At 49.3% G+C, this 26220-nt stretch overlaps 1 protein-coding gene across 1 annotated transcript in view; it reads right to left on the reverse strand.

Annotated features, from left to right (window-relative positions):
* OTOF (otoferlin) overlaps positions 1–26220 on the reverse strand; it is a 106132-nt gene that overhangs the window by 34496 nt on the left and 45416 nt on the right. Inside the window, exons 6-12 of the mRNA XM_054383689.1 lie at positions 9736–9809; positions 6959–7085; positions 5446–5500; positions 4137–4268; positions 3645–3707; positions 2453–2537; positions 1428–1587 (exon numbers count right to left, since the gene is read on the reverse strand). Coding sequence (XP_054239664.1) covers positions 1428–1587; positions 2453–2537; positions 3645–3707; positions 4137–4268; positions 5446–5500; positions 6959–7085; positions 9736–9809 — 696 coding nt within the window. The remainder of the gene's footprint in view (positions 1–1427; positions 1588–2452; positions 2538–3644; positions 3708–4136; positions 4269–5445; positions 5501–6958; positions 7086–9735; positions 9810–26220) is intronic.

The raw sequence follows: 26220 nt of genomic DNA on the forward strand, positions 1-26220 counted from the left end.
TCTTCTGAAGGAAGAAAAGAGAAGTGTGGGGGATGCTGTAAATAAACCAATTTCTAGAGGAATTGTTGGAACTGTCCTTGAAAAGGTGGGATAATATCACCAGTACAGCATGGACCCAGACCAGATCAGGTGGAGCCTCAAGCCCACTGGCATCCAGCAAGCCAAAAAAGCTGCTCTGGTATTTTACTGCTACTCTGGGTTTCTGACTATGTGTTGAGAGGTAGACTTGAAGGCCTGTGGTTGCACCTGGGAATATTTAATCATCCTGAAACCTTCTGAGGTTGAGACTACATTTTAAACTCATGACTTTTCTCCCACAACCTTTTAGGTATTTTGGGGAGTCACAGAGCCCTGCCCACCCACTCGGCCTTCGAAACCTCATGCAGACCTCCCTGCTCTGCCCTTGCAGTGAGTGATGATACCCCATCCCATCCAAGGGCCAACAGGAGCAGTAAGTGATGAGCAGGGACACCAGGTTGGTTAACAGGTGCTCTTGTGGCCAAGAAGGCCAGTATTGTCCCAGAGTGCATTAAGAAGAGAGCGTCCAGGAGGTTGAGGGAAGTTCTTCTCCCCCTCTACTCCACCCTAGGGAGGCCACATCTGGAGTCCTGGGGCCAATTGTGGGCTCCCCTCTTCAAGAGGGACAATAAAATACTGGAGAGAATCCAACAGAAGGTTACAAGGATGATTAAGGGACTGAAACATCTGGCTTATGAGGGAAGGCTGAGAGACCTGTGACTGGTTAGCCTGAAGAAGACTGAGAGGGGATCTTATTAATGTCCACAAATATCTGAAGGGTGGGTGTCAAGAAGAAGGGGGCAGTCTTTTTTTAGTGATGCCCTGTGTTAGGATGAGGGGCAATGGACACAAACTGGAACACATGAAGTTCCATCACAACATGAGGAAAAACTTCTTTACTGTGAGGGTGACAGCACTGGAAAAGGCTGCCCAGAGAGGTTGTGGACTCTCCTTCTCTAGATACTTTCAAAACTCACCTAGATGTGTTCCTGTGTAGCCTGCCCTAGTTGATCCTGCTTTGGCAGGAGGGTTGGACTCACTCTCCAGAGGTCCCTTCCAATCCCCTGCCATTTTATGATTCTGTGACATTAGGCTAGCATTATAGAGACCTCAACAACCAGCAGATGGTCTGAACTTATTATGACCTGGACTTACACATTCTGCATGTCTGCCACATTCTCTTTTTTTCAGCAGCTTTGGACCAGATGACCTCCAGAGGTCCATCCAACCCCTACCATTCTGTGAACTTTAGTCACTCTGATTTCACTGCACGTGGTAAGTATGGGTACTAGAAGGTCCATCAGCCTCATCCAGAAGGGATGCTGTGCCCATTGCACAATCCAAGGTGAAGAGGCATGAAAAGTAATTCACAAGCATGGCTATGTGAAGCTGGCTCTGGAGATCCTTACCCTTCAATATCCTCCTCCTCTGTCTCATTGGCCTTGTGTGGTGTCTTGATGTTGTCCCCTTTCCCTACCACGGCGATGTCACACTTCAGGTAACCTTTCAGCCCGGCGGTGAGATCCTCTGGGTCAGAAAGGATGGCCCACTTGTGGTAGAACTGGTGCTCTGGAAACCAGGGTACAGGACAGGCATTTATCAGAATGAGGCACAGCAATTACCTTGAGGGCTAGGAACATCTTTCCACTTGGCTGGGGTGACCTGCAGATACATGTACCAGACATCTCCATCATTAGGAAGATGTGTCTCGTGTTGAAGATAGAGAAGCAACACAATAAACTGCCTGAAGGAGTGTGGAAACTCCATCACTGGAAGTCACTATTCCTAGAAGTACTTAAAGGATGTGGCACTTGAGGGACTGCTAAAGTGGTGACCTGGCATTGATGGGTTAATAGTTGGACTTGATCTTTGAGGTCTCTTAAAAGCAAAATTATTCTGTGATTCTATGACAGTGAGAGTTCCCTCAGCCACTCCTCACAGAACTTGTGCTCTAGATCTTTCACCAGCTTTGTTCCCCTTCTGTGGACTCATTCTAGCCCCTCAATGTCCTTCTTGGAGTGAGGGCCCCAAAACTGAAGCCAGTATTAGAGGTGTGACCTTGGTGGTGCCCAAAACAGAGGTACATATCTTCCCTAAACATCACCTTGGGTTTTTTTTCCTCAACATGTCAGTAGGTAAAGCCCAGCATATCCAGAAGGTATTTCAGCCTCTGGCTGTAACCCTGTATTTCAGAATGGGATACACAACCTTCTCTGGAGGTACTGAGTGCTCTTTCTTGACCACAGAAGGTAGCCCAGGTGACTTGCTTATTATCTCAGATACTAAAACTAAGACAGAAAAGCATCACCTCTGAAAAGCTGCTTTCCAACAGGTTAACCTCTAACCTGTCCTCATGCAGGACATGCCCTCATGTCCCTCCACCCAACTATGGTCTAAACCATCACTGGACAGGCTGCAAACAACATTTCCATACCAGGTTGGGTATAGACTGTTCCAACGTCCATCTTGAAGGAGCCGACCAAAGTCCCACTGCGCAAGAGATTTTTTGAGTGGATCACCTGGAAAATGAGAGATGAAAAGAACTCAGAACTTTATTGGTGCCTGGAGCCATAAGGCTCTTCCTAGAGATGTTCAGTGTCAGAGGGGATAGGAGCTGATGCACTTTCCTTGGCCTGTGCAGTCTGAATCTCCCCTTGTCCTGTCCCAACAGTCCCTGATAAGAAGTCTGTCTCCATCTTTCTTCTTGGGGAGTAAAGACTCCCCAGAACCTTCTCTTCTCCAGCTGAATAGCCCTAACTCTCTCAGTCCTCACAGCAGAGGTGTTTCAGCCCTCAGATCATTTCTGGTCCTGCTTCATCAGGGCCATGTCTCTCCTGTGCTGAGGACTCTGAGCTGGACCTAGCACTGCAGCTGTGTTCTCACCAGACTGGAGGAGAGGAGCCGAATCCCCTCCCTGAACCTGCTGACCATATTGCTTTGGATGCAGCCCAGGATACAGTTTGATTCTGTGTTGTGATTGCACATTGCCATCTCCTGTCCAGCTTTTCATCCACCAGCAGCACCTCCCAGCCCTCCTCCACAGGGCTACTCTCCATCCCTTCATCCCCCAGCCTGGATTGATAGTGAGAATTGTCCCAAACCTGGAGCAGGGTCTTGCACTTGGCCTTGTTGAACCTTATAAAGTTCTCATAGTTCTACTTCTCCAACTTGTCCAGGTCCATCTGGATGGATCCCACCCCTCAGGTGTGTCAACCACACCACTCAGCTTGGTGTCACCTGCAAACTCACTGAGGGTGCACCCAATCCTACTGTCATTGATGAAGATATTAAACAACACTGGCATGCTTGGGAAGTCTTTCTTCTCCCCAAGCCTAAACATATCCCAAGACATGTTTAGTTCTACCTGGTTCTGAAATACCAGAGATTAACCACTGAAGGAGATAACGAGTGCAAGAGGGGAGCTCTGTGGCCTCAGCAATGAAGGTCAATGACAGAAAGAGAGACTGAGGGTCTGCAAAAGAGATGAGGCTCATAGGACCAAGCACCTTGGTTCGTTTTAGGGGGTCTCACATCAAGGATCTGACATCCATCCCCAGTGCATATGCAAAAGGGCCTGTTTCACTGAAAGCCCAGCAGAAAAGGCCAAGGCAGCCACCTTCACTTACGGACAGCTTGATGATCTTGTCGAACATGACATCTGGGGGGACGTGGAAGTCAAAGACGAAGTACTGAAAGGGAAAGAGCAGTCATGAAGGCAGGAGAGCTGGAGTGAGGTCATTCATTGAAATGCAGCATCAGGGTTCAAGCTCCAGCTGGAGAAGCTGTGACTGCCAGGAGGAGCAACCTGGAGTATCCATCATGGCAAGGACAGATCCGTGTGAGATGCAGTACTGAGGTACCTGAGGTACCACTCTGCAGTCTGGGCAACTAGAATCAAGCCCTAACTTCTCAGCAGGACTGAGAATAATTGAGCACAGATGAAGTGAGGGCACTTTTTACCATTTTGCAAAATACCAGAGGGCAAAGGCATGGTTTGAGATGCCATCTTCTTCCAACAAGCAGTGACAGAAGAAAAAGCCTCAAATGACAAGAAATTACATTTAATGGACTAAAAGCAATTTAGATCCTGAGCAAGCAACACTGGAGGGCAGACTCACCTCATTGTAATAAGGACAGTTGGTTGATTCCTTCATGGATGTGTACTTCTTCTCCTCTCCAACCTCCACGCAGACCACAGGGTCCATGTTGAGCCCAACCAGCTGCCGAGCCTCGATGATGGTGATGCTGACCTGTGGGGAAGGGATTCGTGCACCTTCACTTCCTGAAAACAGCATCAGATGCTGATGGCTGCCTTAACTCCTGCCTGCCCACCTCTCGTTTTGTGAGGCACCTTCAGTGCCACGCTGGCAGCTCTGGGGTGTCCTGGTCAGACAGAATCCCAGAATCCCAGCATGCTCGGGGCTGGAAGGGACCTCTGGAGATTACCTAGTCCTAACCCTTTGCTAAAGCAGGGTCACCTACAGCAGGTCGCCCAGGATTGCATCATGGAATTGTTTTGGTTGGAAAAGACCTCTAAGATCATCGAGTCCAACTGTTGACCTAATACCACCATGGCCATTAAACCATGTCCCTGAGTGCCACATCTACACTTTTTTTTTTTTTAACACCTCCAGTGACAGTGACTCCACCACCTCCCTAGGCAGCCTGTTCTAATGCCTGACCACTCTTTCAGGAAAGAAATTTTTCCAAATATCCAATCCAAACGTGCTCTGACACAGCCTGAGGCCGTTTCCACCTGTCCTATCACTTAATACTATGGAGAAAAGACCAACACCCACCTCTCTCCAAACTCCTTTCACGGAGTTGTAGAGAGCAACAAGGTCTCCCCTGAGCCTCTTCATTTCCAGGCTAAACAACTGTAGTTCCCTCAGCTGCTCCTCACAAGACTTGTGCTCTAGACCCTTCACCAGCTTCATTGCCCTTCTCTGAACATGCTCCATGTCCTTAATATCCTTCTCAGAGTGAGGGCCCCAAAACTGAACTCAAAATTTGAGGTGTGGCCTCAATAGTACCCAGGGCAGGGGGATGACCATTGCCCTAGTGAAAGCTCTTTGGGGAATAAGAGAAATGTGTTAGAGACAGCTTGTTTCAATCAAAGGTTAATCTGGGCTTCCTGAGCTTCACATGATGGAGAACAAAACCAACTAATTGCTTAATCTTGAACTTACTGCTTTATCATTTCAATGCTAGCTCTTGGGAAGTCATGCTTTGTGCCTGAAATGTATGGACATGGCAGTTTGGAATGTGGTTTAATGGCCAAGATGGTTGGACTCTATCATCATAGAAGACTTTTCCAACCAAAACAATTCTATGGTTCTATGAACTTGTTCCCTACAAAAAGGCCCTTCCATGCTCCAGTTTGTGACCCTTGTGAGCTGAGACTGGGGGCACAACTTTATCACCTACCTGGTAATCCATTGGCCTCCCAGCACTTGGCTCCATTTTGATGTCAGGCTTGGACCTTTGTCGGGGCAGAAGAAACCTTCAGTCAAACCACAGATGGACTTAGGAATCCTTGAATCATTGACTTTCAATCATTGAATCACAGACTGGTTTTGGTTGGAAGGACCCTTTCGAGGTCATCTAGTCCAACCTCCCTGTAGCCAGTGGGGACATCTTCAACTGGAGAAGGTTGCTCAGAGTCTTGTCCAACATGATCTAGGCAACCTGGGCCAGTGTCTCACCACCCTCAGTGTAAAAAAAAGTCTTCCTTCTATCTAATCTGAATCTCCTCTCTTTTAGTTTAAGATCATCACCCCTTGTCCTGTCACAGCAGGCCCTGTCCACATTTTTCTGATGGTTCACATGGTCCAACTTCCCCAGCTTGTCTGGGTCTCCCTCTGTATGGATCCTATCAACTACACTGCTCATCTTGGTGTCATCTTGCTGAGAGTGGACTTGAACCCACTGTCTGTGTCACTGATGATATTAAACAGCGCTGTTCCCAGTGTGGACCCTTGAAGGGCACTGCTACTGCTTGTCACTGATCTTCATCTGAACATTGAACTGCTGACCACTACCCTCTGGATGTGACCATCCAACCAGTTCCTCATCTACCAAAGATCACAGAACCACAGGATGTCAGGGGTTGGAAGGGACCTCCTGAGATCATCCAGTCCAACCTCCCTGCCAGAGCAGGACCATAGAATCCAGCACAGGTTGCACAGGAATGCATCCAGATGGGGCTTGAAAGCCTCCAGAGAAGGAGACTCCACAACCTCTCTGGGGAGCCTGTTCCAATGCTCTGTGACCCCCACAGTGAAGAAGTTCCTCCTCCTTGAGGTGGAACCTCCTGCACTGTAGTTTATATCCATTGCCCCTTGTCCTATCACAGGGTGCAAGTGAGCAGAGCCTGTCCCCTCCCTCTTGTCTCCCAGCCCTCAGATATTTATAAACATTTGTTAAATCCCCTCTCAGTCTTCTCTTCTCCAGACTGAACAGCCCCAGGGCTCTCAGCCTCTCCTCACAGGGCCGTGCTCCAGTCCTTTAATCATTCTGGTAGCCCTCTGTTGGACTCTGTCAAGTAGATCCCTGTCCCTCTTGAACTGAGGAGCCCACAACTGGACACAATATTCCAGGTGTGGCCTCACCAGGGCAGAGAAGATTCGACCCATCCAATCCATACCTTTCTGCAACCTTTATGAGCCGTGACACAGAATTTGCAGGGTCACCCCTCGAAGCTCCTGCCCTCTAGGAACCTGATGAATGTGAACCCTGAGGGTGTGTGAAACACTCATGATATTCTTTCATTCTTTCATTCATTGATATTCTTTGCAGGAGGTCAGGTGTTTCCAAAATCCCACCAGGTCCAGGGGGCAAAGTCATTTCCAACACACCCCATCTTGGGGAAACTGGTTGTGGGGTAGCTGCCAGTACACCTTCACCTCTTGGCTTGCACAAGCTCAAATCTGATCCTCACCTCTTATTTGAGACATTGGTGGTGACAGCAGTGACAGAGGCCAAGGAGATGGTGTCTGGCTCCAGTCCACCTCCATATCTCATGGCTTTTCTGTCCAGATCTTCTGTCTCCAAAACAGCAGGTTCATCTGCATAGAGGAGACAAAAGAATGTCTCTTTTTTTTTTCCACTCAGTGAATAATTAAAGGCAAAGAGAGAAAGGTAACCAATATGTCCTCTCCACCTCAGCTGATAGTAAAGAACAATGGTCACCAAGTCACAGACAACATGGTCTAACAAAGAACCAGAAGAAGAGGTCTCTGTTATGTGACACATTATCCCACCTGGGCAGGATGCCTGCATATGAGTTTGCAAATGCAAGAAGAGAGCAGAAATTGGCAAATACCCCAGAATTCAAGAGCTGAAAGAACATTTGAGCAAGTGTGGCAGCTCTGAGTTCCAAAGAGCAGTTGCAAAGACAATCAACCATCTGGCTTTGGGATAGAGAGATCTGGAAAATCACAGAATCACAGAATGTTAGTGGCTGGAAGGGACCTCAAAAGATCATCCAATCCAACCTCCCTGCCAGAGCAGGATCACCTATACCAGATCACACAGGAACACATCCAGGGAGGTTCTGAATATCTCCAGAGAGAGAGACTCCACAACCCCCCTGGGCAGCCTGTTCCTGTGTTCCATCACCCTCAGATTGAAAAATTTTTCCCTCATGTTTCCATGGAACTTCACCCATTGCCTCTTGTCCTGTCATTGGGCATCACTGAGCAGAGCCTGGCTCCATCCTCTTGGCACTCACCCTTCACATATTTATAAACATGAATGAGGTCACTCCTCAGTCTCCTCTTCTTCACGCTAAAAAGCCCCAGCTCCCTCAGTCTCTCCTTGCAAGGAGAAAACCAGAAAAAAAGGGGCATTTCCCAAGAAGAAAAGTTGCTGCAGGGAGAGTCAAGACCCCAGATCTCAGCACAGAATCCCAGCATAGGGGGGGTTGGAAGGGACCTTTGGAGTTCATCTATTCCAAACCCTCACTAAAGCAAAGTCACCCAGAGCAGGTTGCCCAGGATCATGTCCAGACAGGTCTGGAATCCCTGCAGAGAAGGAGACTCTACAGCCTCTCTGGGCAGCCTGCTCCAGTGCTCTGTCAGCCTGCTCCAGTGCTTTGTCACCTTCATAAGAAAGATGTTTGTCATCTTCAGATGGAACCTCCTGGGTTCCAGTTTGTGGCCACTGCTTCTTGTCCTGTCACTGGGCACCACTGAAAAGAGTCTGGCCCCAGCTTGACCCCTGTCCCTTAGATATTGATGTCTCCAAAGCAAGGGACATCCAAGCTGGGTGTTAAGCTGCCATAAAGGTGGGGAAAGACACATTGCTGCAGGTTGGGTGGAAAAAGGGCATCCTCAGCTCAACTGAGAGTATTTGGGATTGAGTCAGAGCCACTCCAGATGGGAAGGACCTAATCAGGTTTTATCCTGACACATGCAGGTGGGTGGACAGACTCACATCCTCCCACCTTGAATTTCAGGGATTCAGTGAGTCTGAGTGAGCTGAGGAGGACCAGCAGGACCAATCTATATGGGAGGAAAGCAGACCATGGCACAGGAGAGATGCTGGCTTGGCCAAAGGCCAGGGGGTGCAACATAAGCACCTTGTCCCATCACCAGCTGTCCAGACTAAGGGTAAGAATCACAACCAAGAAGCTGAGAGAGAAGGATGGTGTAAAGAGAGCAAAACCCTGGTGAGATGTGTGAAAGGCAGAGGTACCTGGGGAATTAATGCTGTTTAACACCTTCAGCAATGACGTAGTCAGTGGGGTCAAGTAACCTCAGTGACTTTGCAGATGCCACCAAGCTGAGTGGTGTGGTAGACATGCCTGAGGGATGGGATCCATCCAGATGGACTTGGACAAGCTGGAGTAGGGGATCATGTAAACCTTCCGAGGTTCAGCAAAGCCAAGTGGAAGGGCTCGCACCTGGGTTGGGGCAAGCCCTAGTATCAATCCAGGCTGGGGGATGAAGAGATGGAGAAGAGCCCTGTGGAGAAGGAGCTGGGGGTGCTAGTAGGTGAAAAGTGGGACATGACCCAGTAATGTGTGCTTGCAACCCAGAAGGCAACTCTCTCCTGGGCTGCATCCAAATCAGTGTGGCCAGCAGCTCAAGGGAGGGGATTCTGTCCCTCTCCTCCGGTCTGGTGAGACCCCACCTGCAATGCTGTGTCCAACTCTGGGGTCCTCAGCACAGGAGAGACATGGACCTCTTAGAGCAGGGCCAGAGGAGGCCACAGAAAGGATCAGAGGGCTGGAACCCCTCTGCTGTGAGGCCAGGCTGAGAGAGTTGGGGTTGCTCAGCCGTTACCCCATGGAGGCTCTTTCTCTGGTTCTTCTGAGCACCCAGTGCTCCTTGTCCAATGCTGTAGTTAATGAATGGCTGTGTTGTGACAAAGCAAGGGGTGATGGCTTTAAACTAAATGAGGGAAATTTATACTGGGTAGAAAGAAGAAATTGATAATGCTGAGAGTGGTCAGCCCAGGTTGCCTAGAGAGATGGTAGAAGTCTCATCCCTGGAAACGTGCCAGGTGAGGCTGGATGTGGCTCTGAGAAACCTGTTGTAGTTGATGTCCCTTGCTGACTGCAGGGGGATTGGACTAGATGAGTTTGAAAGGTCCCTCCCCACCAAAACCATTTGGTGATTTGACAGGGTCTCTCAGATGCTTTTCTGGGATGTGGAGGACAGCCAAAAAAGCATCACTGGAGCAGGGAACAACCTCCTCCAACGAGCAATGTACCTTGTTTCCTATGGTCATCCTTAGATGAGCGAGCCTTGCCGAGCTTCATGGCTGAAAAAACTCCTTTTCCAACTCTGGAAGAAGAGAAAAAGGGGTGGGGTGGGGTGGAAATCAGTTATTGTGTTTCCAGTGCCTAGGACTTGGGGCTGGGAACAGGAGAAGACTTCACAGCTCCAAAGTGAGAGAGGAAAGAACAGCTGAAAAACAAAGTAAGGGCTGCTGCAAACACAGCAGAGTCAAAATTGCAGCTAAATGTTTTTGAGTCTTGGGTCTTGTTTTTTCCTCAGGGAATACCTCTGAGGAATCTGGAGCCCTACACTCTGCAGTCTTCTCACCTCTCCTGACCCAGTTGTGCAATTGCTCCCCAGTTACCTAAAACTCTTTGCTGAAAATTAAAACATCCAACCACTTCCCTCAGCACTTGGTGGTGAAAAACTCACAAGCTAGATCCACAGCAAAGGTTTCCTAAGGTTTCACAGCATCCCACTGCAGCAAAGCAATTTTTGCACTTCCACTGTGGTAAACAATATAGAATCATAGAACAGTTTTGGTTGGAAAATACCTTTAAGATCATCATGTCCAACTATTAACCATTACATAGTATCTACACAGCTTTTCAATCCTTCCAGGGATGGCCACTCCACCCTGGGCAGTCTGTTCCAGGCCTTGACAACCCTTTCCATGAAAAAATGATTCCTCGTGTCTTACCAAAACCTCTCCTGAGGCCATTTCCTCCTGTTCTATTGTCTGTTCCTCAGGAGAAGAGACTACCTCCCACTTCTCTTCAACCTTCTTTCAGGCACGTGTAGAGAGTGAGAAGGTGTCCCTTGAACCTTTTCTCCAGGCTGAATAACCCAATTTCCCTCAGCTGTTCCTCATAGGAATACCAGTACCAGGTCTGTCGTAACTCTCTGTCTGCAGCCAAGGCTGGGGTCACATTCAGTCAGGGCACTTCGGGCTGGACTGACTGATTGGTGGTAGAACAAGGGAAAATAGCCTCAAGCTGTGACATTAGGTTGGACATTATGAACAATTTCTTTCTTGAAAGGATTGCCAAGCCCTGGAAAAGGCTGCCCAGAGCAGTGGTGGAGCCACTATCCCTGAAGGGGTTGAAAAGCTATTGCAGAAATGATGCTGAGGGTTTAGTGGTGACCTGGCAGTGCAGGGTTAATGATTGGCCTTGATGAACTTGAAGGTATTTTCCAATCAAAATGATTACATGATGTTATGAAATATTTTGATTTGATTTCAGTTGATTGATTGATTTCAGTTTTGATTGATTGTCAGTTGCTTTCTAACTTCTAGCTCCAAACGTGGAGCAAAGGACACTGCTCCAGCTCAGAAATCAGCCCACACTGCCCCAGGTGCAATGACAGTCTGGAATCTGGCCTCACTTGATGTGGGTTACATACAGGTACAGCAGATCTATGGGATCCAGTACAGGGCAGGATTCACAGGATCACAATGTTAGGGGTTGGCAGGGACCTCCAGAGATCATCCAGTCCAACCCCCCTGCCAGAGCAGGATCATAGAATCCAGCACAGGTTTCACAGGAACACATCCAGATGGGTCCTGAAAGCCTCCAGAGAAGGAGACTCCACAACCTTTCTGGGGAGCCTGTTCCAGTGCTCTGTGACCCTCACAGTGAAGAAGTTCCTCCTCACATTGAGGTGGAACCTCCTGTGCTGTAGTTTATATCCATTGCCCCTTGTCCTATCTCAGGGTGTAAGTGAGCAGAGCCTGTCCCCTGCCTCTTGACCCCCAGCCCTCAGATATTTATAAACATTGACTAAATCCCCTCTCAGTCTTCTCCTCTCCAGACTGAACAGCCCCAGGGCTCAGCCTCTCCTCATAGGGCAGTGCTCCAGTCCTTTAATCATCCTGGTAGCCCTCTGTTGGACTCACTCCAGTAGATCCCTGTCCCTCCTGAACTGAGGATTTGTGCACTGCAAACTGTAGGTCTAGCAACGGGGCAGAGGTTGTTAAAGAAGACAAAAGTATTGTAAATGTTTTCAGGAGATGGTTTTCTGTTCTTTGGAGGTAAGTCCATGGTGCTGTTGCAAAACGGTGGGAGGTTCTGAGTCATCCTGGTGGAAGCTATGGAGTCTGAGTGTAACACAGAGTTTTAGCCTGGAGGTTCAGCTGAAAACCTCAGGAAGAAAAAGCCTTCATAGTATTAAACCAGAAACAAGCAAGAAGCAGAACTCCTATCATGTAACAACTCTGTTCTAATCATAGAATTGCAGAATCATTTTGGTTGGAAGAGACCTTTGAGATCAAGTCCAACTATTAACCCAGCACTGCCAGCTCAGCACTAAACCATGTCCCTCAGCACCACATCTGTAATATTAAAGACCAAAGAGGTGCAGAGGAAGTCCTGAAGTTTGCAACTGTACCAAAAGGGGGAGAAGAGAAATCTGAAGGGGAACTTTTTGATTGGAAAATTCTCATTAGCTGAACTTGTCTCTCTTTGTAGAAACCTCCTATGCTTGATCATTTTCTTGGGCTAGCTTGAAAAGCAAGAGGGAACCTCACCTTCTGGCTGCACTTCCCCTGGGACCTCACCTCCAAGCCAGCTGCCAGGCTAGAGGAGCCAGTGCCCAGCACCAGCCCTGACACTGCAGCCTGCTTGACGGGTTTATTGTCTTAAATAAAACTCAAAGTCTACAGGCTGCTGAGAGAGCCAACAAGGAGGAAACAGAATCACAGAAACATTCAGGTTGGAAAAGACCCTCAGGATCACCAAGTCCAACCCAGAGCCCTCCTCTACAAAGTTCAGCCCTGAACCATAGCCCCAAGCACCAAATTCAAACCACCTTTAAACACATCCAGAGCTGGTGACTCAACCACATCCCTGGGCAGCACATTCCAAGGCCTGACTACTCTTTCCATGAAAAAATGTTTCCTAATGTCCAGTCTAAACCTACCCAGTCGCAGCTTGAGGCCATTCCCTCTTGTTCTGTCACTAATTACCTGTGAGGAGAGACCAGCACCAGCCTCTCTACAGTGTCCTTTCAGGTAGTTGTAAACAGCAATGAGGTCTCCCCTCAGCCTCCTCATTTCCAAGCTAAGCAGCCCCAGCTCCCTCAGTTGCTCCCCATAAGATTTATGCTCCATATAGAGAACAGGATGATGATGTATTCAACAAGGGGGGAAGACCTCGACTGGGGCAGAGGTCAGTGTGTAAGATACAGAGCTGAGATTTAACCTGGACTAAAGCAACAGACAAGCCCCAAAGCAGCCTCTGGTAGCTGAGCCTAGTTCACAGCATCCTTAGTGCAAGGGCAGTTTCTCAGTGGCTAGAAGGAGGAAAGTTAAGGGCTAGGTTTCCAGATCTGAAATCCTGCCAGGGAACACCTGCCCTGAGGTGCTACAGGGAAAGTGGCACTTTTAATCATCTTGCAAACTCATTTTCAACAGAAAATGCTGTAGTAACAGCTCATGCTGTGAAACTTGGCTCTGAGACCACTCTCCACTGCTGAGCTTTCTGCCAAGAGCTGTAGGAAACCCAGCAGACAACGGTGCCCAAATGGTGCCCAGCCTAAAACTACCACACACACACAGCCCCTCCCTAAGACATCACACCCCCAGGGTGGTGACATTCCATAAACTCACACTATCTGTCCTGGCTATTTTCTTTGGGAAGCAGAATCATCATGTTATAGAATGGTTTGGGTGAGAAGGGACCTTTAAAGGTCACCTAGTTCCAACCCATCAGCAGTCAGCAGGGGCATCTGCAACTAAAGCTGGTTGGTCAGAAACCCATCCAGCCTGAGCTGGAATGTTTCCAGGGATGTGGCATCTACCATCTCTCTGGGTAATCCAGGCCAATGTCTCACCACCCTCAGCATAAACAATTACTTCCTTAAATATTTATTTCCTTAAAAACTGAAGAAAAGCAGAAGAGCAACTGATGATGGAGCCAGGGAAGACACTGGCAGTACTGGTTCTCTACCAGGGCCCAGAATAACAAAGCCTTTTCAGGGGCATTGATCCCCATCCCCTCCCAGAGTGATGACCACTTGCTATCAGCTGAGCCTGGGGACATTGGCTGCAGGAGCCTCTTGTGTGTCCCCAAAGGCAGTTTTAGAGCCCCCAGGTATGAGAAATAGCCTTTAGCACATTCCAGAACCCTAACATGCTGGGAGTTGGAAGGGATCTGTGCAGATCATCTAGTCCAACCCCCATGATAAAGCAGGGTCACTCAGAGCAGGTTGCTAAGGATCACATCCAGGCAGGTTTGGAATCTCTCCAGAGAAGCAGACTCCCCAGCTTCTCTGGGCAGTCTCTTCCAGGGCTCTGTCATCCTTACAGGATAGAATTTTTCATTCATGTTTAGATGAAACCTCCTGGGTTTCAGTTGGTGCCCATTGCTCCTTGTCCTGTCGTTGGGCACCACTGAAAAGAATCTGAGCCCACCCACGAGTTGAGCTTCAGCTGTAGCTGGTTCAGAGACCAGCTACACCTGCCCCCCAACCACATCTCCTTGCTGCACTTCACAGCCTGTTACCATCTGGCACTGCCCTTGCTGGGAGACAAGTATCTAGGAGACAATAGATTGGTGGTGCTCAAGAAAAGAAATATAAATTTAAAAGTAGATTTTGGCATCATACTTGGTATGTGCTGAGAAGAATGGAAGAATCACAGAATTAACCAGGTTGGAAAAGACCTTTGAGATCAAGTCCAACCTATCACCCAATATCAGCTAATCAACTAAACCATGGCACTAAGTGCCTCATTCAGTCTTGTTTTAAAGCAAATGAAGGATAAGGAAGGAACCATCCCCGATGCTTTGGAGATGCTCAGTGTTCCCCAGCCCCTAATCAAGTCCCATGTGCCATCTTTTCCAAGCCAAGTGAGCACTGACACACACCACCCCCTCCCCTTTCCATCCCTCAGTGGTACTACCTTCACCTGTCGGCTGCCCAGGACCTGGCTTCCCCCAGGAGGAGATGCTGGAAGAGCTCAGCTGAGACAGGAGAGCAGCCAGTGGCACATCTAGGGTGGAGCATCCATCCTGGGGCCAAGGGCAGAGCTGTGCCCCACGCGCAGGTGGGGACTGAGCAGGGATGGAGCTCCCAGCCAAGCCTCCTCTCCAGGCAGAGCAGGGTCTTTGCAGCATTAAACAAGGCTTGTGTCAATCCCTGGGCTGCTCCTGCAGGGCATCAGAAGGGTGCAGATGGACAGCCAGGGCTGGTGGAGAGCTGACACCATCCACACATGAATATTGCATCAGGATCTGAGAACCTGAGATGCCAGCACAGGCATCATGGTGGCACCCAGAGCCCCCCCTTGGCCAAAGCCTGGGCTTAGCCTGGTTTCCTAAAGAACAGAGTGCAGGAGAGATCACAGTCCCCTGCCACCTGCTTCACTGCTCCCTTCCAAACCAGCAAGCTGCTGGCCTATTGCAACCCACTTTGACAGCAAGGTCAAGGCCTATTGGAACCCAGTTTGGCAGCAAGGTCAAGACTGGGGCACTGCAAGTCTGAGAGTGGAGGACTCTGCTTGACTCTGCTCCCAAACTGGGACAAGCCTCCATGCAACCTGTATGAGACACCAGACTCCACTCAGCTGCCTGCTGCACTCTCTCCTTGGATGTTCTGGTGTCTAATATGGGATTGAGCAGATGAATTACCATGGTGAAGCACACATCCTCCATGCCTCCAACGAGGAGGTGGCTTCATCCCTTAAGGTTTCACTACAAGAGAGTAACAAGGAAAGGACAGATTTTGAGGCACGATCAGAGAGCTGGAAGCTGTCTCTCTCCTGGCCAGCTTCTAGTTAAAGGCACAGTTGCAAGTTAGTGGTTCATTATTCATGGCTAGAGATGGTATTTTAATCACTGCTTTTTACTGGGGAGTTGGGAGCAGGTTTTGATGGTTTATTGCTTTGCAGGCATTGTCTGTCAGATGGGTGCTGCCTGTGGTAACAAGACTTCCAGTTCTGTGGCCAAGAAGGCAAATGGTCTCCTGGGGTCCATTAAGAGGAGTGTGGCCAGCAGGTCAAGCAAGTCACTTCTCCCTCTACTCAGCCTTAGGGAGGCCATCTGGAGTCCTGAGGCCAGTTCTGATCTCCCTGGTTCAAAAGAGGCAGGGAACTACAGGAGAGAGTCCAGAAGAGGCTACAAAGATGCCAAGGGGCCTGGAGCATCTCTCTGAGGAGGAGGAAAGGCTGAGAGACCTGGGGCTGTTTAGCCTGGAGAAGAGCAGATTGAGAGGGGAATCTTCTCAGTGTTGATCAAGGACAAGGGCCAAGAGGATGGGGCCAGAATCTTTTCAGTGGTGCTCAGTGACAGGCTGAGAGGCAATGGGCACAAATGGAACCCAGGAGGTTCCACTTAAATAGGAGGAAAAAAATCTTGCATCTGAGGGTGCCAGAGCACTGGACCAGGCTGCCCAGAGAGGTTGTGGAGCTTCCTTCTCTGGAGAGATTTCAAACCTACCTGGACATTGTGATCCTGGGCATCCTGCTGCGGGTGTCCCTGCTTTATCAGAGGCCTTAGAGTAGGTGATCTCCAGAAGTCCCTTCTAAACCCTACCATACTGTGATTCATTTTGATTCTGTGACTCTCCCACCACTATCAGGGACAGACTCCAACAGGGTCATCTTGATCCAGAGTTCAGTAAGAACCCACTCTGACCCAGTCTGCCTCTCCCCTGTCCCCTGCACAGCCAAACTGGGGAGGGGAGCCAGCAAGGACAGGGCTGCTCAATGAAGGGAGATCTCTTCCCATCTTTTCATGAGTCTACTCTCCCCTTACTGACTGTTTAGAGGTGTTTCTCTCCTTTCCCCACCTCATCTCTGCCTCCTCACTTCACACCATTCATTAGAAGCATTTGTCAAGGACGTGCTGACATAAACTGGTCCTTAAGCTGCAGGCAACAGATAATGAGCCAGAAAGACCTCACTGATTGGGATTTAGATTCATAAAATTGTTTAGGTTGGAAAAGACCTTTAAGATGAGTCTAATTATGAAACTAACACCACCAAGCCCAGTACTACACCATGGCCCTCAGCACCACATGGCTTTTAAATCATCCAGGGGGATAGGGACTTCCTTGCTGCCCTGGGCAGTCTGTTCCAGAGCTTGACAACCCTTTTGGGGGAGAAACTGTTCCTCATGTCCAACCTAAATCTCCTCTGGTGCAACTTGAGACTGTTTCCCCTTGTCCTATTGTATGTTCCTTGGGAGAGGAGGCCAACTCCTTCTCACTCCAACCTCTTTTCAGGGAGTTGTAGAATGAGAAGGTCTCCCCTCAGCCTCCTTCCAGGCTAAACATCACCAGCTGCCTCAGCTGCTCCTCACAAGACTTGTGCTCTGGACTCTTCACCAGCTTCCTTGCCCTTCTATGCACATACTCCAGCTCCTCAATGCCTTTTTTTGGGGTGAGTGGGCCAAAATTGAAACCAGGCTTTGAGGTGGGGACTCACCAGTGCCCAGTAAAGGGGGACAATCCCTTCCCTAGTGCTGCTGGTCATACTATTGCTGATCCAAGGCAGGATGCTTTTGGCCTTCTTGGCCACCTGGACACATGCTGGCTTACCTTCAGCCAGCTGTTGACAAATACCTTTCAATGAGCACTTTCCAATTACTCTTCCCCCAGCCAGTAACATTCATGGTGTTGTGAGCCAAGTGCAGCAGCTGATTCTTGGCCTTGTTTAACCTCATCCCATTAGTCATGATCCAATTTGCCCAGATCCCTCTCTAAAGTCTCCCTACTCTGCTCTAAGTCCAATCTCCACCACTGTGTTTCCTTCCAGCACCTGCAGGAAATCCAGCAGACACACAGTTCCTCCAGGGATCATCCCCTGGTCAGCAGGAGATCAGACTGTGCTCACAGGAGACTCAAGATTAAATTTCAGCAGATCTACTAAGCTGGAGAGCTGGAAGATGCTGCTTCTGGGAGAGAGCTCAGATAGAGAGTGGTATGGTATCAATGAATCACAGAATGATGAGTTGGAAGGGACCTCTGGAGATCATCTAGTCCAACCCTTCTGCCAGAGCAGGCTCAGCTAAAGCAGGTTGCACAGGATGATGCCCAGGTGGGTTTGGAACGACTCCAGAGAAGAAGACTCTACCACCAATTTGGGCAGCCTGGTCCAGTGCTCTACTACCCTCAAAGTAAGTAAGTAAGTTCCTCCTCATGTTTAGATGGAACGTCCTATGCTCAAGATTGTGCCCATCACCTCAATGCAAGCAGCTGAGGATCAATGAAAATCAGGAGCTGAAGAAACTTGTCTACATGGATGATGCAGCAGCCAGACCTGTGGGCCAGGAGCTGTAAAGCTGCTGCTAAGTCCCATTTGCCCTGTCCCACGCTGATGGCCTGCACCTAGACTTTCACCCTCACTCAGCCCTGGCCAGGCTGTCCATGGCCAAGCTGCAAAACTGTCCCCCCAGCCTGGCTGATGGGAGCCAGGCTTATCAGGACCTCACAGTTCCCTTCCAGAGCTGCCCAGGATCACTGCAAGCCTTTTACAGTCGGGTTTTGCTGTAGATAAATATTCCCTGCAGGATCTGAGGCCTCAGGCCACACATCCAAGAGACCCAAGCTTCTCCAGGGCTGACAGGCACAACTTTAGAGAAAGAAAGAGCACATCCTGTATGAGGTCAAACATACCATGAATTAAGAAAGGTGGAAGCAAGAAGGAAAAGGGGCAGGGAGAGCAAACCTACTTGTGCTCCTTCGTCTTCTCTTTGCCTTTGCTGGAGCCAGTGGCCATGCATCAAGGGAACAAAAAGCAAACAAGTTTCAGTGCACTTCAAGTGCTTCAGGTCAAACCATGACATCACAAGAGGCAGCTCTTCCCTTGTAGCTGCCCTGCTCCTTACAAGATCTCCAAGCTCTCCTTCCCTGGGCTTTGGTCATGGGCAACCTTCACTCAGAAGGGCTGACCCCAAGTGCCCCTATCCTGTCCACCTCTGTGGTTTACATTAGTGGATGACATCTTTGCATACCCCCCTTGTAGGCTGGAAGGGCTTAGGAGAAGCACAACTCCCTGCTCAAGGAGATGGAGGTGATATATAGGATGAGTAAAGCAGGTGGAGCTCTCCTCCTGCCCTGACACCTCACAGGAAACACCAACTCCTCATTTCCCTGTTTCATTTTGCAGACCTCTGCTCCCTGGCTTTTCAAACCTCATTTCCTTCTCTCATGTTTCTCACTCTCCTTTATTTGGGTCCTACCTCCCTGTTTTCCTCACCTGGTCACTCTTTCTTCCCTGGCTAATCTCCCCCATTTATGGATAAGTGTGATGGCTTTGAGGCTATGCCTTTAACTTCTTTTCACAGAGCTCAAGCAGAAAAGTAAAAGAATGTAAATAAATCACAACTGGATGTAAGAAAGCAAAATAATGATTATTCTAAACACTTCCATTGGGGAGATTGAAATGTTTAAGAGTCAGTACTCAAACCAAAGTGGAGAGGAACAGGCAATTAACCAGTTCTAGAAAGTGATCAGGAGGGCTGGGTTTTAATTAGAGCTCATTACTCCATTTCACCCCATGGCCATGGCTCTGCTGGGGGCTTGGAGCAGGAGGGTGGCTTCAGAGCATGGCCTTCTAGGTCCTTGGGCTGCTGGAAAAACACTCAGAAAAAAAAACATTCTCATCAAATCATCAAATTACAGACTGGTTCAGGTTGGAAGGGACCTTTCTAGGTCATCCAGTCCAACCACCCTGCAGTCAGCAGGGACATCTTCAACTAGAGCAGGTTGCTCAGACCCCTGTTCAACCTGATCTGGAATGATTCCAGGGGTGGCAATTCTACCACCCCTCCGGGAAACCTGGGCAAGTGTCTCACTACCCTCACTGTAAAATATTTCTTCTTTCTGTCTAGTCAGAATCTCCACTTTTTTAGTTTAAATCCATCACCCTTTGTCCTGTCACAACAAGCCCTCTTAAAATGCCTGTTCCCAGCTCTCTTTTTGGCTGCTGTTAAGTCCACTTTTGTTTGATGTGTTGCTGGATGGGTTTTAGAGAGATGAAGCCCAACTCCAGCACAAGACAGAGGGCAGGGTGAGAGTTTGGGAAGAGCAGGGTCCTCTCATTCAGCCCAGCATGGACAGGGATGACAGTCTGGGCTGGAAAATAGCCAAGGAAACTCAACCAGAAGCTGCTTCTGAAACAAGCAGCTTGCTCTCTCCCTGCACCAATGCTTCCTTTGACAGCAAACCAGCAGAAATTTTTCCCTTGCCAGCTGAGCTGGTCACAGGAGCAAGCAATCACCAATTCCAGCAGCTAAGCTGGGCCATCTGCATTGTAAAAGCTGCCCTGGTGTTCCTGCTCAGTGCAGGGAGAGGATTTAAATCACTCCATGCTTTTTCCTGCAGCCCATGGATGTGGTCTGAGCTCCCTGCAAAGCCCTAGCCTGTTGCCATCTGATCCTGAGCGTGGCTGGTTTGGCTGGTCTGAACACAGAAGACCTTTGCATTGCTGTAGGGATGAGCATCCACATCTGAGTTACTCACTGGTCCCAGCAAGACAGCTGGGGAAACAGGATGGGGAGCAACATCCTTGGGTGAGTTGGGCCAGGGCAGTGCTGAGCCTGCATCATAGAAATGTTTTGGTTGGAAGAGACCTTTAAGATCATTGAGTCCAACCATTACCCCAGCACTGCCAGGTCACCACTAAACCATGTCCCTCAGCACCACATCTACACAGCTTTTCAATCCTTCCAAGGATGGTGACAATGATACTGCCCCAGGCAGCATCTTCCAGGCCTTGACAACCCTTTCAGGGAAGAAATTGTTCCTCATGTCCAACCTAAACTTGCTTGGGACCATTTGAGGTCATTTTCTCTTGTCCCATTTCTTGTTCCTTGGGAGAAGAGACCCAGTCTTCAACTGACTCCAATCTCCTTTCAGAGAGTTGTAGAGAGGTGGAAGGTCTTCACTCAGCCTCCTTTTCTCCAGGCACTCCTAGGCTCGTGCTCTAGACCCTTTACCAACCTTGCTGTTCTTCTAGGGACACACACCAGCACTTCAATGTCCTTTTTGGAGAGAGGGGCCCAAAACTGAACCCAGGATTTGAGGTGGGGCCTCACCAGTGCTCAGTACAGTAGGACAATCCCTGCCTTAGTCCTGCTGGACAGACTATTGCTGATCCAAGCCAGGATACTGTTGGCCTTCATGGCCACCTGGGCTCACTGCTGGCTCATCTTCAGCTGGCTGTCAAACAACACCCCAGGTCCTTTCCTTCCCCTGTTCATCTCACTAGGGTGCTGTGAGCCCTTGCTCTGAGTGTTTCCCTCCTCCTGCATCTCTCTGTTCTCCAAAGCATGGTGCTGCTGGTCCTAGGCACTCAGAGCCTGGGTGAATGAGCAGACAACACTAAGTGAGAGGCTTAGAGATCTTTCTCCAAGGGCCTGGTGGAGCACCTAACACCAGATTACTCATTCTCCCTCACTTCCTTTACCTGTTGCCCCTTCCACACCAACCCTTACTGCATCAGTTGCCTCTCTGACTGCAGACATGGTTTGGGCTCTGGGTGCCTAACAAGGGTACAGATGTCCCATTAGCAGCAACACACAATCACAGAATACTTTGGGTTGGAATAGACCTTGAAGATCATCTAGTTCAAACCACTCCAACCTCTACTAGAGGATTCTCATTTTATGCCTTCAAACCTTTTGATCTTAGCACTCTGACTAGCACAGATGAGCTTGTGGTCAGGCTCTTCAGCTCTTCTGGGGGGTTGTGAAGGGCTAGAGGCTGGAGGGGGAATGTGAGCCTGGGCAGAAGCAGGGTTGGGGAGAATTGGGTACCTGAATGGCAACATGAGGTGTCTTTTCTCTTTCCCCTTAGCTCTGTAATCACAAAGACCAGATCATTCAGAGGTGATTCATCCTGCCACAGTGACAATGACCTTCTGCCCACCTTTTCCCCTCACAACATGCACCAAACAATAACCCAAAGCCAACTCACAAGCATGCCAGAGGGAGATCTTGCTGCAAGACTTCCAAACCCACTGGCTTCCAATGAATGAGGTACAGAGACAGTGACAATAGTGGTGGTGCTGGAATGAGGAGGGAGGAGACAGTGCATGGACAAGATGGGGCAGCTGACAGAGAAACAGATGGATCATATGGCACTGGGCTGGCTGCTGTTGTCTATGGATGGATGGAAGGATGGATGGATGGATGGATGGATGGATGGATGGATGGATGGATGGATGGATGGGTGGGTGGGTGGATGGATGGATGGGTGGGTGGATGGATGAGTGGATGAGTGGATGGATGAGTGGATGAGTGGATGATTGGCTGGTTGGTTGGTTGGATGGATGGATGGATGGATGGAGAGAATTTCAGTGAGGGGCAGGAAGGAATGCAATGAGATGGATGGATACGTAGCATTGTACTGAGATGGACTGATGGAAAGATAGACAGATTGGTAGATGATGATAACTGCACTGGGATGAATGGATAGGTGGAGGGGATGGATGGGTGGATTGCTAGGAAGACACACAAATATTGTCCTTAAAGTTCCTTTGGAAGGCCCCTGAGTAGAAGAAATGAGTAGAATGTCCCAGCTGGACATAGACTGAATATGAAGAAACCTGCTCTCTGGGAATGAAGGGATGGGGGAGATACAAGAAAGCTCTGCCCCACACTGAGAAGAGGGCAGGAAGAAGTTAGGGCCTTTCCCTGAGTCCAAATGCCATGCAGAGATTGGTAGGCTGACACACATGTCACATCCATGCACACAGCATGCCCAAAGGGCCTGAGGGAAGCAGGGGTACCATGCCCAGTACCTGTCATCTTCAGGGTCTTCACTGTTTGGAAGAGATACAGCCAGGAGGATGAGTGTGTGGAAGAAGCACCCCCACCCAAGCAAGCATACCCTCCCACATCCCATGGGAGCCAGCCAGGACAGAGGAAGGGGCTAAGGGCTACCACCCCAGACTGGGAGGATCCTCTTGGGCTGATGTTGAGAAGGTTCATTCAGGGTAATTCATGACAGAGGGGAAGGTCTCCCCCATCCTTGACCAACACTGTGTGGTGAGGTATTGAGGAAACATTGCTCCACAGGGCTTTGCAACCACCCAGGTCCTGCCTGCCAGGGACAGGCAAGCACCTTCCTGCAGGCAGCTTCTGCATCTTCTCCACCTCCCCTCAAATACTGAGCAGCAGCAATGAAGAACAGACTTAAAGGGATGGGTTGGGGCTGGGATCTTCGTCCTGGGTTAAACCCATGCCTGATAAATTTAAATCTGCAGATGTTGTCTTATTGATGGCACCTTTGGGAGTCCTACAGATGGGGTGATCATCATCATACTGCCACAGAATCATGGAATTGTTTGGGTTGGAAGGAACCTTAAATATCATTAAGTTCTAACCCTTTGTCATGGGCAGAGACACCTTCCTCCAGATCAGATGTGGTATCACTGCAGAGGGACCAGAAGACCTGCTTCTCCTTTACAATGTGACATGAAGGAGGTTTGCAGGTGCAGATGGGTCAAAAAGCTCCTGGGGTGGTGTGCTACCATACATCTCTTCCTCCCTTGCAGGCTTCAGCTCCAGTGCTGCCCTGCACCTGCAGAGAAGTGTTGTGATGCTGATGCATGAAGCACTGGCTTCACCCAGGGCTGGACCACAAAACCTACTCTTCACACCCTATTCATCAGATGTGGGGTGACTGTGATGAGCTGGGATGAGAGCAACCCACCCCCAAAACCCAAGATCCCACCAGTCATGACATTTTGATACCTTGCTACTGACTTGTATCCATCATTAAACTTAATCCTGAGCGAGGCACCAAAGAGAAAGAGAGAGAGAAAAAACAAACCAGTGTCAGGCTTCTTGTACCATCCCTCCAGCAGCAAGGGAAGCATTGACCTTGATGAGTGCAGGGACACCCAAGGAGGGGTAGCGGTGTGTCACACCACTCCAGAGTGCTCCAATTCAGCTCATGGGTGGTAATTTCCACTCTGTGCATCCAAGTTTGGGTGCTCTGCCCTCACTGACCCCAGGGAAAACCTGGTTGGTGACACTTCTGGCACAGGGCACGAGAGCTGTCAGCATTCGTTGCTCCTGCTACATCTGGAAGATCTACACTGGGACAGTTTGGGGTCAGTCTTGGTGACAAGTGATAACAGCTTCCAGGACACACCTCAGGCTGCTGAAGGGTCTGCTTTGGGACTCACAACACCCCCCAACCTGTCACTTTGAACATCTTTTCCATATCCTTTTCCTGCTTTTTAGGATTTTCAGGATTCTTTAATGTTGCCTTGGAGGGGTTGTGGAAAGGATGTGGAGAAACTTGAGAGGGGCTGATAGTCTTGGGAAGATCATTTCACTTTTTTTGGCTCAGGAGGAAGGATCCCAGAATTCCCTGGTTATGCTGATGGAGGCACTGATTTGCTGTGTGACATCCCTAAGATATGTCCCCAAATGCCACACTTGAGTTAGCAATTTCAGACCCTCCTCACTGCTTGGACATGAAGGTTATGCACTGCCTGCATCAATCTTCCACTACAGTCAAGGATGGGGACCCATATCCAAAGTCTGAGTCAGAGCTCCCTTGAGAGATTTCTCTTTCCTTTGACTGTAGGAACAACCTAGGAAGACTAAGATCATAGCAAGAACCTTGCTTAGCTTCCTAGGGCCATGAAGGGCGGTTCTGCTACACACCTCATAACACCTCCTCCACTAATTCCTACCTCTCTATAAACACAGCAGCTCTGGAAATCACCCATGAGCAGCAATGAGCCAAGGCAACATGTCTGCACCACTGACCCACACACGTCATGGCCTTGCAGAAGCAGAGGTTCTTGCCTCTCCCAGACTCCTGCCATGAGCGTTTTCACCACCTAATTCAACCCCAGCACTGGCAATGACCTCAGCTTTGGAGCAGGTGACCCCTGGGGATAATCAGTGGCAAAGGGAGAGTTGAGCTCAATCAGACTTGTCCTGGGCCCACTGGGCACACACGAGAAAAGGCACCATCAATAATTCACCACGACCAGATTGCTTTCGGCTGCAGAGCTCCGTCCTGCCCATCAATATTTCAAGGTCAACAGCTATCAGGTGATGCTCTCTGGGATCTCAGTTTCAAGGTGGTCAGGAGCCATGATGTGCACAGCCTCATCCCACCCAAACTTTGACAGTCCAGGGAGGGTCCTCGCTCTCATGAACCACCTCTGGAAGGGCCAATCTCTCTTCACTGGCGACAGAAGGGGTCTAAGGATACCTCTATATTGGTGAGCAAATGGACCAACCAAGGCTCATTCTCTGGCCATGACCCAGCTTGTGCCCCACAAGTGAAGTCCCCTCTCTCCACACACTGCATTCAGGCTACCAGGACCACCCTGGTTTGTCATAAACCATCCCAGACATATCCTGAGCCAAAGCCATGCCAGGGGAAGATGGAAAGATGCTACCCTCTGTGTCCTGGCTTGCTTCTTCAGATGGATGCTGTGTAGAACGAGCAGGTTCCCCCTCACATAAGTCTGGGCTTCACAGATCTGGGCCTCCAAGTTTTAACAGTCAGACCTCAATTAAAGGAAGAACTTTTTGGAGAGCAAGTGTCTCAGCACTGAGCAGGTGTGGGTATTTACCTAGTGTGCTGATCTTCTTCTGGATTGTCTCCAAGGCTAAGGCATTTGCAGAGAGAGAGAGGCAAAAAACCCATTGTGAGATGAAGATAAAGACCTCTCCCAGCATTTAAAACACCAGAATGATTTGCTTCAGCACGGGAAGAACTTCAGCACAGCAAACCACTCCATGCATGTCTGAAGACCTGCAACGACCCTGCACTGGGCTGCTTCTCCCTCTGTCACCCACGTCATTCCCAGCTGCACAGGTAGGGTCCATGCATGACCCAGACTAGTTTTCTGGGACTGTGTGGCTGGCTGAGTGCTACACCAGGGCAGAAGACAACTGTTCTCCTTCACCTTGACCTGCTTCCTCCCCTTCTCCATTTTGCTTGGGATTAATTTGCTTAAAGAGCAAAGATGCTGAGGCTGGAATAAGCTGTGTTGGGTTGGTGCTGCGTCCTCTGCCAGACTGCCTGGAAGGAGTTAAGATGAATTACCAGCTGCTTTTCCCTTGGCAAGTCCTGCCTTCACCCCATTCTGGCTGATTGCTGGTCTCTCCAGCCACTCAAGGAAAGTGATTTTTCCCCTCTACTCCATTCTGGTGAGACCCCATCTGCAGTGACCAGCTCTGTGGTCCTTAGCACAGGAGAGACAGGGACCTGTTAGAGCAGGGCCTGAGGAAGCCACAAAATTGATGTGAGGTCTGGAACTCCTGTGATGTGAAGACAGGCTGAGAGAGTTGGGGTTGTTCATCTGGGAGAAGAGAAGGTTCTGGGGAGACCTTATTGCAGCCTTTCAGCATTTAAAGAGGCTTATAACAAATATGGTGACAGACTTTTCAGTAGGGTCTGTTGTGACAGGACTAGGGGTGATGGTTTTCAACAAAAAAGGGGAGATTCAGAGTAGAGAGAAGAAAGAAATTGTTTCCACTGACAGAGGTGAGACCCTGGT

The sequence above is a fragment of the Indicator indicator genome, chromosome 9 (genome assembly GCF_027791375.1).
Source record: "Indicator indicator isolate 239-I01 chromosome 9, UM_Iind_1.1, whole genome shotgun sequence".
Taxonomy (NCBI): Eukaryota; Metazoa; Chordata; class Aves; order Piciformes; family Indicatoridae; genus Indicator; species Indicator indicator.